This window comes from Somniosus microcephalus, chromosome 6, assembly GCF_052327205.1.
Source record: "Somniosus microcephalus isolate GS21.2 chromosome 6, FLI_Smic_1.0, whole genome shotgun sequence".
NCBI lineage: Eukaryota > Metazoa > Chordata > Chondrichthyes > Squaliformes > Somniosidae > Somniosus > Somniosus microcephalus.
In genome coordinates, this window is record NC_140992.1 from 281,772,106 (window position 1) to 281,785,434 (window position 13,329).

Sequence of the window (13,329 nt, forward strand, 5' to 3'; positions counted from 1 at the left end):
GGGATGCATCGCACGCCAGTCTGATTGGCAGTGATGGGTTGTAATGAGCCAACACTTCCCTGGACGTGATCAAGCCTTTGCATTTATGGAAGGCACGTTTACAGTCTTCGCTCCATTTCCAAACTACTCCCGTTTGTAGCAGTGCGTTAAGCGGGTGCAGAACAGTCGACAAGTTTGGTAAAAATTTATGATAGTAATTTACGAATCACAGAATCACAGAAACCCCACAGTGCAGATAGAGGCCATTTCGGCCCATCGAGCCTGCACCGACACATATCCCACCCGATCCCCGTAACCCCTACACCAACACATATCCCACCCTATCCCCGTAACCCCACGTATTTAATCCCCCTAACACTAAGGGTCAATTTATCATAGCCAAACATCCTAACCCGCACATCCCAGGAACGACCTTAATTGTGAGACATTTTTAGGCGCTGGGGCCTTTACGACCGCTTCAATTTTTTCAGGTGACTTATGCAACCCTTCTTCGTTAATGACATGGCCACAATATGATATTTGTTTCTGGAAAAGTTCGCACTTGGGGCGATTTGCTCGTCGGCCCCGTTCTCTCAGCCTCGTGAGCACCTGCTCCAAGTTGGCAAGGTGCTCGTTGTCGTTTTCTCCTGTTACAAGGATGTCGTCTAGGTAGCATTGAGTCCCCGGAATCCCTTGCAGGACTTGCTCCATAGCTCTTTGCCAGATAGCCGGAGCTGATGCCACTCCGAAAACCAGTCGATTGTACTGGTACAGGCCTTTGTGTGTGTTTATCGTGAGATACTTTTTAGAGGCCTCCTCAACCTCCATCTGTAGATATGCCTGTGCCAAGTCAATTTTGGTGAAACGTTTCCCTCCGGATAGTGAGGCGAATATATCTTCTATCCTCGGAAGAGGATACTGTACCGTGTGAAGAACCGGGTTTACAGTCACCTTGAAGTCCCCACAGATGCGAACTTTTCTCTGTTCTTCAGATTTATCATTATTCAACGTTTTCTTCATGACCGGGACGATGGGTGTTGCCCACTCGCTCCAATCTACCTTGGATAACACGCCTGCTTTTTCCAAATTCTCCAGCTCTGCCTCGGCGGCTGGACGAATTGCGTATGGCACCGGCCTTGCCTTAAAAAACTTGGGAATTGCCGCATCTTCCACTTTTATTGAGGCGGTGGCGCCTTTCAGGGTTCCTAGTTCCTGTTGAAACACTTCTTTGGCGTTAGCCAAGATTTCTTTTAATCGTCCAGGTATGACGTCATCGTCATTTTTTTTCTTACTGGTCACCGTCAGTGCCTGAATGGAGTGCCAGTCTAAACGTATCTTTCTGATCCATTCACGTCCCAACAACGGTGGACCACCATCTTGCAGAACGTATAAATACAACTTCAGTATTTCCTTGCCGTTGTATACAACAGGCACCCTTATTTTCCCCCTGGGGTATACTTTCTGCCCCGTATATGTCTTCAAGACAATGGATGTGTCTTTCAAAGGTATATGCGGAAATAGCCGCTCGTAATCCCGTCGACTCATGACGGTCAGAGCTGATCCTGTATCTAGCTCCATTTTGAATGGGGACCCCGCTATCGTGAGGGTAACCCAAATGGTCTGGTAATCTTCTTTGGCAATTACATTATGTAATTTGAGACAGCTTAGTCTCTTGTTTCCGGAGTCGCTATCGCTCTTCTGGTCTTCGGAGCTACTGTCCGTCATCATTTGTACCTTTCTGTACTTTTCCTTATTGACCTTTGATGCGCTATCAATTACTCAAAAGACTGAGGTTAAGCGAGTAACTAACAGGCTTTTATTAACAAGAGAATGAAGGTGTGCCTCGAGTGGTCGACCAGTCCAGAATACAGAGGGACTGTGGAGCAGTCACCTTTATACCTGGACTCGTGGGAGGAGTCAGCCGAGGCATGTACAGACATGTACACAGTGGAATACAAACACCCACACAGGCAGGTATAACAGTGGTTTACCACACCTTTTTACTGTCAGCGGATTTCTTTCCAGATCTGCATACACGTGCAATGTGTCCCATCTTTCCGCATTGCCTGCATGCTTTGTCCTTGAACCAGCAGTCCTTCTGGTCATGGGTGGATCTGCTGCAGCGATAACATCTCTCGAAACCCCGTGTCATTTCATGGGTGCCGAAGTCCTGTGGCTTTTGCTGTATCTCTGCAGCTCCTCTTGCTGCTGCTTCGTATGATGCAGCCACACTGAAAGCCTTGTCCAGTGTTAAATCTTTCTCAGCAAGTAGTCTTTTCTGTGTTCCTTCGCTTAGGAGACCGCAGACGAATTTGTCTCGTAGAGAATCTGCCAGTCCTGCCTCGAATTGGCAGTGCTTTGACAGCTTTCGTAATTCGGTGAGGTAATCAGCGTTACTTTCATTCTTGTGCTGATTCCTCCTGAAGAATTTGAATCGTTCCGCTATCAGCAGCGGTGTTGGGTTTAAGTGCTCCTGTAAGGTATCAACAATCTCATTAAAATTCTTGTCCATCGGTTTGGCTGGAGTGATCAAGTTTCGTAACAGCCCGTATGTCCTTGCGCCCATCAGATTTAGAAGTACCGATGCCTTTTTATCATCCGCTACTTCATTCGCCTTGCAATATACCTCCACTCTTTCCACATATGTGGTCCAATCTTCTATATCACTATCAAAAGCAGTAATATTGCCAGTCTTCAGCATCTTGAAATTCTAAAATGGCGCTTCCCGCGCTTTTCCTCCGTCCCCGATGGATCAAAATGGCGCCTCCCGCGCTTTTCTTTCTTCCCCGCCGAGTTAAGATGGCGCTTTCCCGCCGCTGCTGCCAACGCTGTTCTCCGCGGTTCCCGTTGCGACCTGCAGCTTTTTGCGGTATTTCTTTTTTTTATATATCGCTTCAATAGTTTCTCCGTTACTTGGAGAACCGTTCCCGTCGTGGAGCGGACCCTCTGGGACTTTTCCCCTCCCTCTGCTCGGTCCGAACGCCGACCTGCTTTGCAGCACCGGCCGCGCCCTGAGTGCTCCGCCCTCTTTGCTTCTGCTTCCCGACTCGCTGCCCGGCCCCGTTGCAGAGCCACCTGATCGAGCTCTAGCCCGCCGCAGCCCAGGAAGGATCAGTGCACTATTTGCCATCAGCCCGTTTAGCTGGGGAAGCCACAGACTGGAGACCAAGCCTGGCCCTCGTTTTCGAGTTTCTTCGAGTTATTTTTTTTTTCTGGCTTCTGGCTTCGACCTTCGTCTGAGGAATCGATCCCCTTTGGGTGCCGCCGAATTGCAGGTAGGTTCGTTTCTAACTCGTCGCCACTGTTAGATCCGTGTGTTAATGGAGACACGGAATGCAGGAGTTGATTTAACAAGTGTTTACTGAACAAAGTCTGGAGGTGAACTAACAACACAAGACGCTACACAGGCTTATATACCCGAGTGGTCACTACTGGTACTACAGTATACAGGGGCTTCAAAAACATAGTTCCTCTTAAAGGTACATACACTACACTCTCCACTTGCCTGGATGAGTGCAGCTCCAACAACACTGAACAAGCTCGACACCATCCAGGACAAAGCAGCCCGCTTGATTGGCACCCCATCCACCACCTTAAACATTCACTCCCTCCACCACCGGCGTACCATGGCTGCAGTGTGTACCATCTACAAGATGCACTGCAGCAACTCGCCAAGGCTTCTTCGACAGCACCTCCCAAACCCGCGACTTCTTCCACCTAGAAGGGCAAGGGCAGCAGGGGCATGGGAACACCATCAACTCCAAGTCCCCCCCCCCCCCCCCCCCCCCCCAAAGTCACACACCACCCTGACTTAGAAGTATATCGCCGATCCTTCATCGTCGCTGGGTCAAAATCCTGGAACTCCCTCCCTAACAGCACTGTGGGAGTATCTTCACCATACGGACTGCAGCGGTTCAAGAAGGCGGCTCACCACCACCTTCTCAAGGGCAACTAGGGATGGGCAATAAATGCTGGCCTTGCCAGTGACGCCCACATCCCAGAAACAAATTTAAAAAAAAAAACCCATGCTGTACCTGCCCTGGGAGTGTTTGATGGGACAGTGTAGAGGGAGCTTTACTCTGTATCTAACCCATGCTGTACCTGTATCAAACCCATGCTGTACCTGCCCTGGGAGTGTTTGATGGGACAGTGTAGAGGGAGCTTTACTCTGTATCTAACCCATGCTGTACCTGTATCAAACCCATGCTGTACCTGCCCTGGGAGTGTTTGATGGGACAGTGTAGAGGGAGCTTTACTCTGTATCTAACCCGTGCTGTACCTGCCCTGGGAGTGTTTGATGGGACAGTGTAGAGGGAGCTTTACTCTGTATCTAACCCGTGCTGTACCTGCCCTGGGAGTGTTTGATGGGACAGTGTAGAGGGAGCTTTACCCTGTATCTAACCTGCGCTGTACCTGCCCTGGGAGTGTTTGATGGGACAGTGTAGAGGGAGCTTTACTCTGTATCTAACCCGTGCTGTACCTGTCCTGGGAGTGTTTGATGGGACAGTGTAGAGGGAGCTTTACTCTGTATCTAACCCGTGCTGTACCTGCCCTGGGAGTGTTTGATGGGACAGTGTAGAGGGAGCTTTACTCTGTATCTAACCCGTGCTGTACCTGCCCTGGGAGTGTTTGATGGGACAGTGTAGAGGGAGCTTTACCCTGAATCTAACCTGCGCTGTACCTGCCCTGGGAGTGTTTGATGGGACAATGTAGAGGGAGCTTTACCCTGTATCTAACCTGCGCTGTACCTGCCCTGGGAGTGTTTGATGGGACAGTGTAGAGGGAGCTTTACTCTGTATCTAACCCGTGCTGTACCTGTCCTGGGAGTGTTTGATGGGACAGTGTAGAGGGAGCTTTACTCTGTATCTAACCCGTGCTGTACCTGCCCTGGGAGTGTTTGATGGGACAGTGTAGAGGGAGCTTTACCCTGTATCTAACCTGCGCTGTACCTGGGGACATTGTAAATGGTAGCACTCTCTCTCTCTGGTTGCAGGGTAAAGGTTCTGTAATATTACAGGTTAATCAGCACCAGCAGCTTTGCACCAAGATTTTCTGCAGCTCTTGGTCTTGACCAGTTGGGTAACAGTAAAGGAGGGTTTTGGTGAACCTGCTGCCTACACGGTGACTGGCTGGGACAGTGCAGACAAAGCCCACGACATTTGCTGTCTCTTCAGTCTGGTTTGTGAGTTGACATTGTTTAGCTGTAGAATGTTAAAGTTTGAATATTTGAACTGTGCATCAGAACCATCCAGGGTGAGACCGGAATCTCTCCGGATGTACGATGGTTGTAATTGTGCTGAATCCGCGGATTGTTAGCAGATTGAATGGGGATCTGGGAACACTGGTGGAACAGACTGCAGTCCTGTTCTCACTGACCTGTCTGTTTAGGTATTAATCCTCGGGTCAAATCAGGAAGATTCGTGAAGTTGCTTCCCGACTATGAAAACATGGAGCACCGGGATGTGTACACGCGCTGTATGTATGACGCTGGTTTGATGTGATAACTGGAGTACTGCATGATGAGAAAATAACAATAGAAAATGCTGGAAAAACTCAGCAGGCCAGGCAACATCTGTGGAGAGAAATTAGAGTCGACGTTTCGGGTCAAAACCCTTTTTCAAAACTGGAAGGGGAATGAAATAGATCGAAAGGCAGAACTGGGAGGGAACAAAAGAAGTGGAGAGACATGATGAGAATGAACTGACCCATGTCTTTGCTGTGTTTGCAGCTGTGGTAATAGAAGGATTGTGTCGAGAGGCATGTGTAGAGAGATTCCCCTCCTCCAACCTCAAAGGACACGGGGTTGGTTGTCTTGGTGATGATTGACTGTTTTAGTTGTTTTTTTGTTCCTCCCCTTTCTGTGAAGGTGCTGTCTTTTACTGAGGTACAGCCAACCCCCCCCCCCGCCAGATCTTGTCCAGTTGACCATTCCCATCGTGTCCGTTCGGGCAGTGAGTGTCAGGAGACTGTTCCACTGCAACGGGGCGTCACATCTGACCCTTTCCTCACCCAACAGCCACACAGTAACATTACAACAAGACTTGCTAGATGTTGGTCAGGAAGGGGGGAGCGTGGCTAATTCCCCAACGCCCTCCCCCACCGCCCCCCAGCTCGAGAGGGAGGGGCTGAGGCCGGTTGTAGTGACCCGACCACCATTCCACCTGAGAGCCGCAGGCTTGTCTGCACGTGTTCTTGATGCATTTGTTGGGGGGGAATCAGATTAAGTTGCTACCATGAGGCTGCCGGTCCTTTGCCGGATCACCTGTAACCTGAGCAGGAATCAGAAAGGCTAACTTTCCATTGAAATCTTTACTTTGCTCAGTAATGTATGTATAGGAAAATATTGCAGTCTGTGAAACTCTGATGCCGGTTATCTCCCAGGATGAGCCGGCTCGTTCAGTGTGTGGTGTGTCACTTGCCAGGCTGCTCGATGACAGCTGAAACCGGAGGTACCATACTGTCGGGGGTGAGAAGGAAATTGGCAGGGAGTTTGCTCAGGATGAGCAGGAGAGTTGGGATGAGCATTGAAGAGGCCAACAAGAGGTGCGGGTTGGATATTATGGTGTTGTCCCAGACACGCAGAGACTCTGCTGGGACCGGTCCCAGAGGCTGCTTATATCGGCAGCTTCCTCAGACGGAAATGCAGTTGTTGGGAGTGGAGAGCCGCAGGCTGTACTGGACTGCAGATGAGTGGTTGAGCTGTAAGGTTTGCTTAGGTTGGTCATGGCTTTGTGGTTGGGTAATGGGCTTGTGATCATTGGAGAATCTGGGAGCAGCAGATGCTTGCATTACTGCTACGGAGCAGAGCAGTTTGTGTGAAACATTACCCCACAATCTGATGTTTTAAGTTGCACCCTTATTCTGTGGTAACGGTTTAAGTAAAACCTTAAACCCAGCCGGAAAGTCATTGCCATGCATTTAAACCCTGCTTAGAGATGGGACTCTAAACATCAGATTTAAAGGTAATTTTGCTCAATACTAACCATTTGACAAAGATTAATAGCACTGAGTGGCATGAGACTGGACTGACTTTTTGAGCTAGTCCACACTGAATGAACGGGACTAATCCCACTGCATGGATGGTGTGATTTAACTGTGTGCGCCATGGTGCCAACAGATCTACTTGGCTGATACCAGTCCAGTAACCCGCCCATCCCGACTCCCCTGCACCCCCACTCGCCCCCCCCCCCCCCCCCCTTTTCAGTTTAATGGACTGTGACCGTATCTCATGTTGGGTTTAGGGGCTCAGTCTGATCCTAGTGTAAGGTTTAGTGTGAGATGCTGAAAGTAGCTCTGATGTTTGTTACAGTGCTGCACCCTTACCGTAACATCCTGGGCCTGTGGCAGCCAGACATCGGACCATACGGAGGGCTGCTTAACGTGGTTGTAAGTAACAGACTTTAAAGCTTTGTGTTGCATTTTGGGTTTTCGAATGGAACCGTTTGGGATTCATTTCAAGTTTTATTGTGAATGAAGTCCGCTCTTTATCCCATTTCCGCATCGGAACCCACATTTTGCCAGCGTCCGTGGGACACACACAGAAGGGTCAGAGCTTTGTGCTTCGCTTACTGTGATTCCGAATGTGCCTATAAAATTCTGTTCATTGAGATCGTTCTTTTCTGAGTGGAGATTATAAGCACTGTCTTCAACCCTGTGAGGAGGGGCTGTCACCAATGTTCCCCTAATTTGTTTTTAGCACACGGTCCCTTTAACTGGGTGCACGGCCCAGTCAAATTGTCGCGCCTGCGCGGTTTCTTCCCTGTAGAAGCCAAGCCGGTGAGCAGCCTGCAGGAACATTGCTCATCACCCTGTTCTCGCTGACCTACATCCTGGTCCGGCAACGCCTTGATTTTAAAATTCTCATCCTTATGTTCAAATCCTGCGGTGGCATCGCCCCTCCCTAGCTCTGTAGCCTCCTCCAGCCCTACAACCCGCTGAGATCTCTGCGCTCCTCCAATTCTGGCCTCTTGCACATTCCCGATTTCCATCGCCCCACCATTGGCGGCCGTGCTTTCAGCTGCCGAGGCCCTAAGCTCTGGAATTCCCTCCCTAAACCTCTCCGCCTCTCTACCTCTCTTTCTCCCTTTAAGATGCTCCTTAAAACCTACCTCTTTGTCTGAATATCTACTTATGTGGCTCGGTGTCAAATTTTGTCTGAAACGCTCCTGTGAATCGTCTTGGGCCGTTTTACTATGTTAAAGGCGCTATATAAATGCAAGTTGTTGTTGTGATACATTCTGTTGCTTTAGCCCTGTGAACGGAGGGCTGCAGCTGCACCGAGCATCTTCAGGTGAGTGTCACCAAAGGTTTTTGGTGGTTGTGTTGCTTTCCACAGCGGCGGTGCGATGGGACGCTCAGTGGTGTTTGTATGTTGTCGACCCACAGGTAGACGGGTTGTTTATCATTGGCTGGATGTACCTGCCTCCTCACGATCCCCGAGTCAACGACACCATGCGCTGCAAACCTTTGTTCCGGATTCACCTGTGGGAAAAGAACAAGGCGGAAGTGGAATGTATGTATGGACACAAGGGATCTCACAAGGGAGATATACAGGTAGGAGAACGCACGGAGCGATTTCTAACTCTTCTTCATTCATCCTCTGTATAGAAATGAAAAAGGTCAATTTCCGCCTGTGCTCCGTCCCTCCAATTGAAAATGGTTAAATAAGGAAGTGACGAGGTATTTAAACTAGATGGGGGGGGGGAGGGGCCTGAGAAAATAAAACCGACCAGGATCAGCTAATGGAGAACCGAGAACTAGATGCAGATAATAGTCATGCAGAAATCAATTTAGCAAGAGGGGTTTGGAGCAGAGGAGTTATAAATGGGTCATTAGTTATAAATGAAATAAAGGTGGGGATAGCTTCACCAAAAGGGACATGGGGTATGGGGAGAGAGCAGGAATATGGTATTGAGATAGAGGATCAGCCATGATCTCACTGAATGGTTGAGCAGGCTCGAATGGCCGACTCCTGCTCCTATTTTTCTATGTTTTTATGTTTCTAAAAAAATCATAGGAAAAGGAGCAGTATTTATTTAAACAAAAAAGAAAAATACGGTTAAAATACATGGATTGCAATGCACAGTGTCATAGAGTTATACAGCACGGATAGAGGCCCTTCGGCCCATCGTGTCCGCGCCGGCCATCACGCCCTGTCTAATCTAATCCCATATTCCAGCATTTGGTCCGTAGCCTTGTATGCTATGGTATTTCAAGTGCTCATCCAAATGCTTCTTAAATGTTGTGAGGGTTCCTGCCTCTACCACCCTTTCAGGCAGTGAGTTCCAGACTCCAACCACCCTCTGGGTGAAAAAGTTCTTTCTCAAATCCCCTCTAAACCTCCCGCCCTTTACCTTGAATCTATGCCCCCTAGCTATTGACCCTTCTACTAAGGGAAAAAGCTCCTTAGTATCCATCCTATCTATGCCCCTCATAATTTTGTACATCTCAATCATGTCCCCCCTCAGCCTCCTCTGCTCCAAGGAAAACAAACCCAATCTGCCCAGTCTCTCTTCATAGCTGAAGCGCTCCAGCACTGGTAACATCCTGGTGAATCTCCTCTGCACCCTCTCCAAAGCTATCACATCCTTCCTGTAGTGTGGCGACCAGAACTGCACACAGTATTCCAGCTGTGGCCTAACCAGTGTTTTATACAGCTCCATCATAACCTCCCTGCTCTTATATTCTATGCCTCAGCTAATGAAGGCAAGTATCCCATATGCCTTTTTTACCACCTTATCCACCTGTTCCGCCGCCTTCAGGGATCTGTGTACTTGCACACCCAGATCCCTCTGACCCTCCGTCTTGCCTAGGGTCTTACCATTCATTGTGTATTCCCTTGCCTTGTTCGTCCCCCCAAAGTGCATCACCTCGCACTTTTCCGGGTTAAATTCCATTTGCCACTGTTCCGCCCATCTGACCAACCCATCTATATCGTCCTGCAGACTGAGACTACCCTCCTCGCTATTTACCACCCTACCAATTTTTGTATCATCCGCGAACTTACTGATCATACCTTTTACATTCATATCCAAGTCATTAATGTAGACCACAAACAGCAAGGGACCCAGCACCGATCCCTGTGGTACCCCACTGGCCACAGGCTTCCAGTCACAAAAACAACCTTCGACCATCACCCTCTGCCTTCTGCCACTAAGCCAGTTTTGTATCCAACGTGCCAAGGCACCCTGGATTCCATGGGCTCTTACCACCTTGACCAGCCTCCTGTGCGGGACTTTATCGAAGGCCTTACTGAAATCCATGTATACCACATCCACTGCGTTACCCTCATCCACACACCTAGTCACCCCCTCAAAAAATTCAATCAAATTAGTCAGACATGATCTTCCCTTGACAAAGCCATGTTGACTATCCCTGATTAATCCTTGCCTCTCCAAGTGGAGACTAATTTTGTCCCTCAGAATTTTTTCCAATAATTTCCCTACCACTGATGTTAGGCTCACTGGCCTGTAGTTCCCCGGTTTTTCCCTACTCCCCTTCTTGAATAATGGAACTACATTAGCGGTTCTCCAGTCCTCTGGCACATCCCCTGTGGCCAGAGAGGTTCTGAATATGTGTGTTAGAGCCCCCGCAATCTCTTCCTTTGCCTCACACAGCAGCCTGGGATACATTTCGTCCGGGCCTGGGGATTTATCCATTTTTAGGCCTGCTAAAACCGGCAATACCTCCTCCCTCTCGATGTTAATATGTTCGAGCATATCACAGTCCCCCCGCCCTATTTCTATGTCTACATCGTCCCTCTCCATAGTGAAAACAGATGCAAAAAATTCATTTAGAACCCCTCCTACATCTTCCAGCTCCACACACAGATGGCCACTTTTGTCCCTAATGGGCCCTATTTTTTCCCTAGTTATCCTCTTACCCTTAAATCCTAAGATGTTTTATAAGTATATTTCCTTTATTTTGCTCGCCAGCGTTATTTCATGGCCCCTCCTTGATCTCCTAATTTCTTTTTTAAGTATCCCCCTGCACTTTTTGTACTCCCCTAGGGCTTCCTCCGTCTTTAGCCTTTTGTATCTGCCAAAAGCCCTCCTTTTTTTCTAATCCATTCTCGTATATCCCCTGACATCCAAGGTTCCCTGTGGTTTTTGGAACCACCCTTGACCTTTACGGGAACATGTTGCCATTGTATGATCTCAATCTCCCTTCTGAAAGCCTCCCATTGCTCCGATGCGGATTTTCCTACAAGTAGCTGATCCCAGTCCATTTTGGCCAGATCCCGCCTTATCCTATTAAAATCGGCCTTCCCCCAATTTAGAACCTTTATTTCCGGCCCATCCCTGTCCTTTTCCATGACCACCTTAAATCTCACCATATTATGGTCACTGTCACCAAAGTGCTCACCTACTAGCACTTCTTCCACTTGGCCGGCCACATTCCCTAGAATTAGGTCCAGTACCACCCCCTCTCTTGTAGGACCTTCTACATGCTGGCTCAAAAAGCTCTCCTGGATGCACTTTAAGAATTCTACACCCTCTGTGCCTTTCACATTCTGACTATCCCAGTTAATATTGGGGAAGTTGAAATCCCCCATTATTATTACCCTATTATTTGCACATTTCTCTGAGATTTGCCTACATATCTGTTCCTCTATCTCCCCCTGACTGTTTGGAGGCCTATAGTACACTCCCAGCAAAGTGCTTGCCCCTTTCTTGTTTTTAAGCTCCACCCATATGGCCTCATTGGAGGAACCTGCTAATATGTCATCCCTCCTTACTGCAGTAATTGACTCCTTAATTAATATTGCGACACCCCCTCCTTATACCCCCCCTCTGTCTCGCCTGAAGATTCTGTACCCCGGAATATTGAGCTGCCAGTCTTGACCCTCCCTCAACCATGTCTCCGTGATAGCAACAATATCATACTCCCATGTGTTTATCAACACCTTCAGTTCATCCACCTTATTTGCAAGACTCCTTGCATTAAAATAGATGCCATCGAGCCTTGCCCTTGTATATTTGCCCTGTCTACCAAGCTGACTTGTTTTTTTCTCTATAATTGGCAGCACATCACCCCCTATTTCAGCTCCCCTCTGTATCCCATCCCCCTGCCAAGTTAGTTTAAACCCCCCCCCCCCCAACAGTGCTAGCAAACCTCCCCGCAAGGATATTTGTCCCGCTCTGGTTCAGGTGCAACCCATCCGACTTGTACAAGTCCCACCTTTCCCAGAAGCAGGCCCAGTGATCCAGGAAAGTAAAACCCTCCCCCCTACACCAACTCTTTAGCCACGCATTCATCTGCTCTATCCTCCTATTCCTATACTCACTAGCACGTGGCACTGGGAGTAATCCAGAGATTACAACCTTTGAGGTCCTGCTCTTTAATCTGTTACCTAGCTCCCTAAATTCTTGATGCAGGACCTCATCCCCCTTCCTACCTATGTCGTTGGTCCCAATGTGGACCACGACCTCTGCCTGCTCCCCCTCCCCCCTTAAGAATGCCCTGTAGCCGCTCAGTGACATCCATGACCCTGGCCCCAGGGAGGCAACAAACCATCCTGGAGTCACGTTTGCGGCCACAGAAACGCCTATCTGTTCCCCTTACGATAGAATCCCCTACCACTATTGCTCTCCCACTCTTTTTCCTCCCTTTCTGAGCAGCAGAAGCGTCCCTGGTGCCAGGAAGCTGGCTGCTGCTGCCTTCCCCTGGTGAGTCACCCCCCTCAACAGTATCCAACTTGGTATACCTGTTTGAAAGGGGGATGTCCGCAGGGGGCCCCTGCACTTCCTGCCTGCCTCTGTTGCTCCGCCTGATGGTCACCCAGTTTCTTTCTGCCTGTGCAGCCCTACCCTGCGGCGTGAACAACTCGCTAAACGTGCTATCCACGACCCTCTCAGCATCGCGCATGCTCCAAAACTCATCCACCCGCAGCTCGAGCGCCACAATGCGGTCTACAAGTAGCTGCAGCTGGATGCATTTCCTGCACACATGGTCGCCAGGGACACTGGCAGCGTCCCTGACTTCCCACATGGAGCAAGAGGAGCAGAACGCGGGTCTGAGCTCTCCTGCCATGACTTACTCCTTTTAATTAATCTAAAAATTTATTCAATACCCCAGTTACAGGTATACTCTAGGGCGCTTTATTTACCAACTGTCCTCACTACAATACAGAGCCCCTAGAAATTTAACACCACAGAATTCAAGCTTGTAATGAAAAGAGAGAAATACTCACCAACCAATCACTTACCTGCTCCCTGGTGACGTCACACCCCGATTACTTTTTACCTCTCTGCAACTTCTGAGCTCGCAGACTGGAGTTTGGTATGCCTCTCCTGGCCCCGCTGCCGCCTTTTGTACCCCGCCGCCGCCGAGTCTCCCGCAGGTCCCGCC

The 13,329-nt window shown here is 49.1% G+C and overlaps 1 protein-coding gene across 1 annotated transcript in view; it reads left to right on the forward strand.

The window, feature by feature from the left end:
• Positions 1-5,350: 5,350 nt before the first annotated feature.
• Positions 5,351-13,329, forward strand: part of fbxo31 (F-box protein 31) — a 29,658-nt gene continuing 21,679 nt past the window's right edge. The window contains exons 1-3 of the mRNA XM_085991961.1: positions 5,351-5,454; positions 7,289-7,365; positions 8,365-8,532. Of these exons, the coding sequence (XP_085848087.1) occupies positions 5,427-5,454; positions 7,289-7,365; positions 8,365-8,532 (273 nt within the window). The 5' untranslated portion in view covers positions 5,351-5,426. The remainder of the gene's footprint in view (positions 5,455-7,288; positions 7,366-8,364; positions 8,533-13,329) is intronic.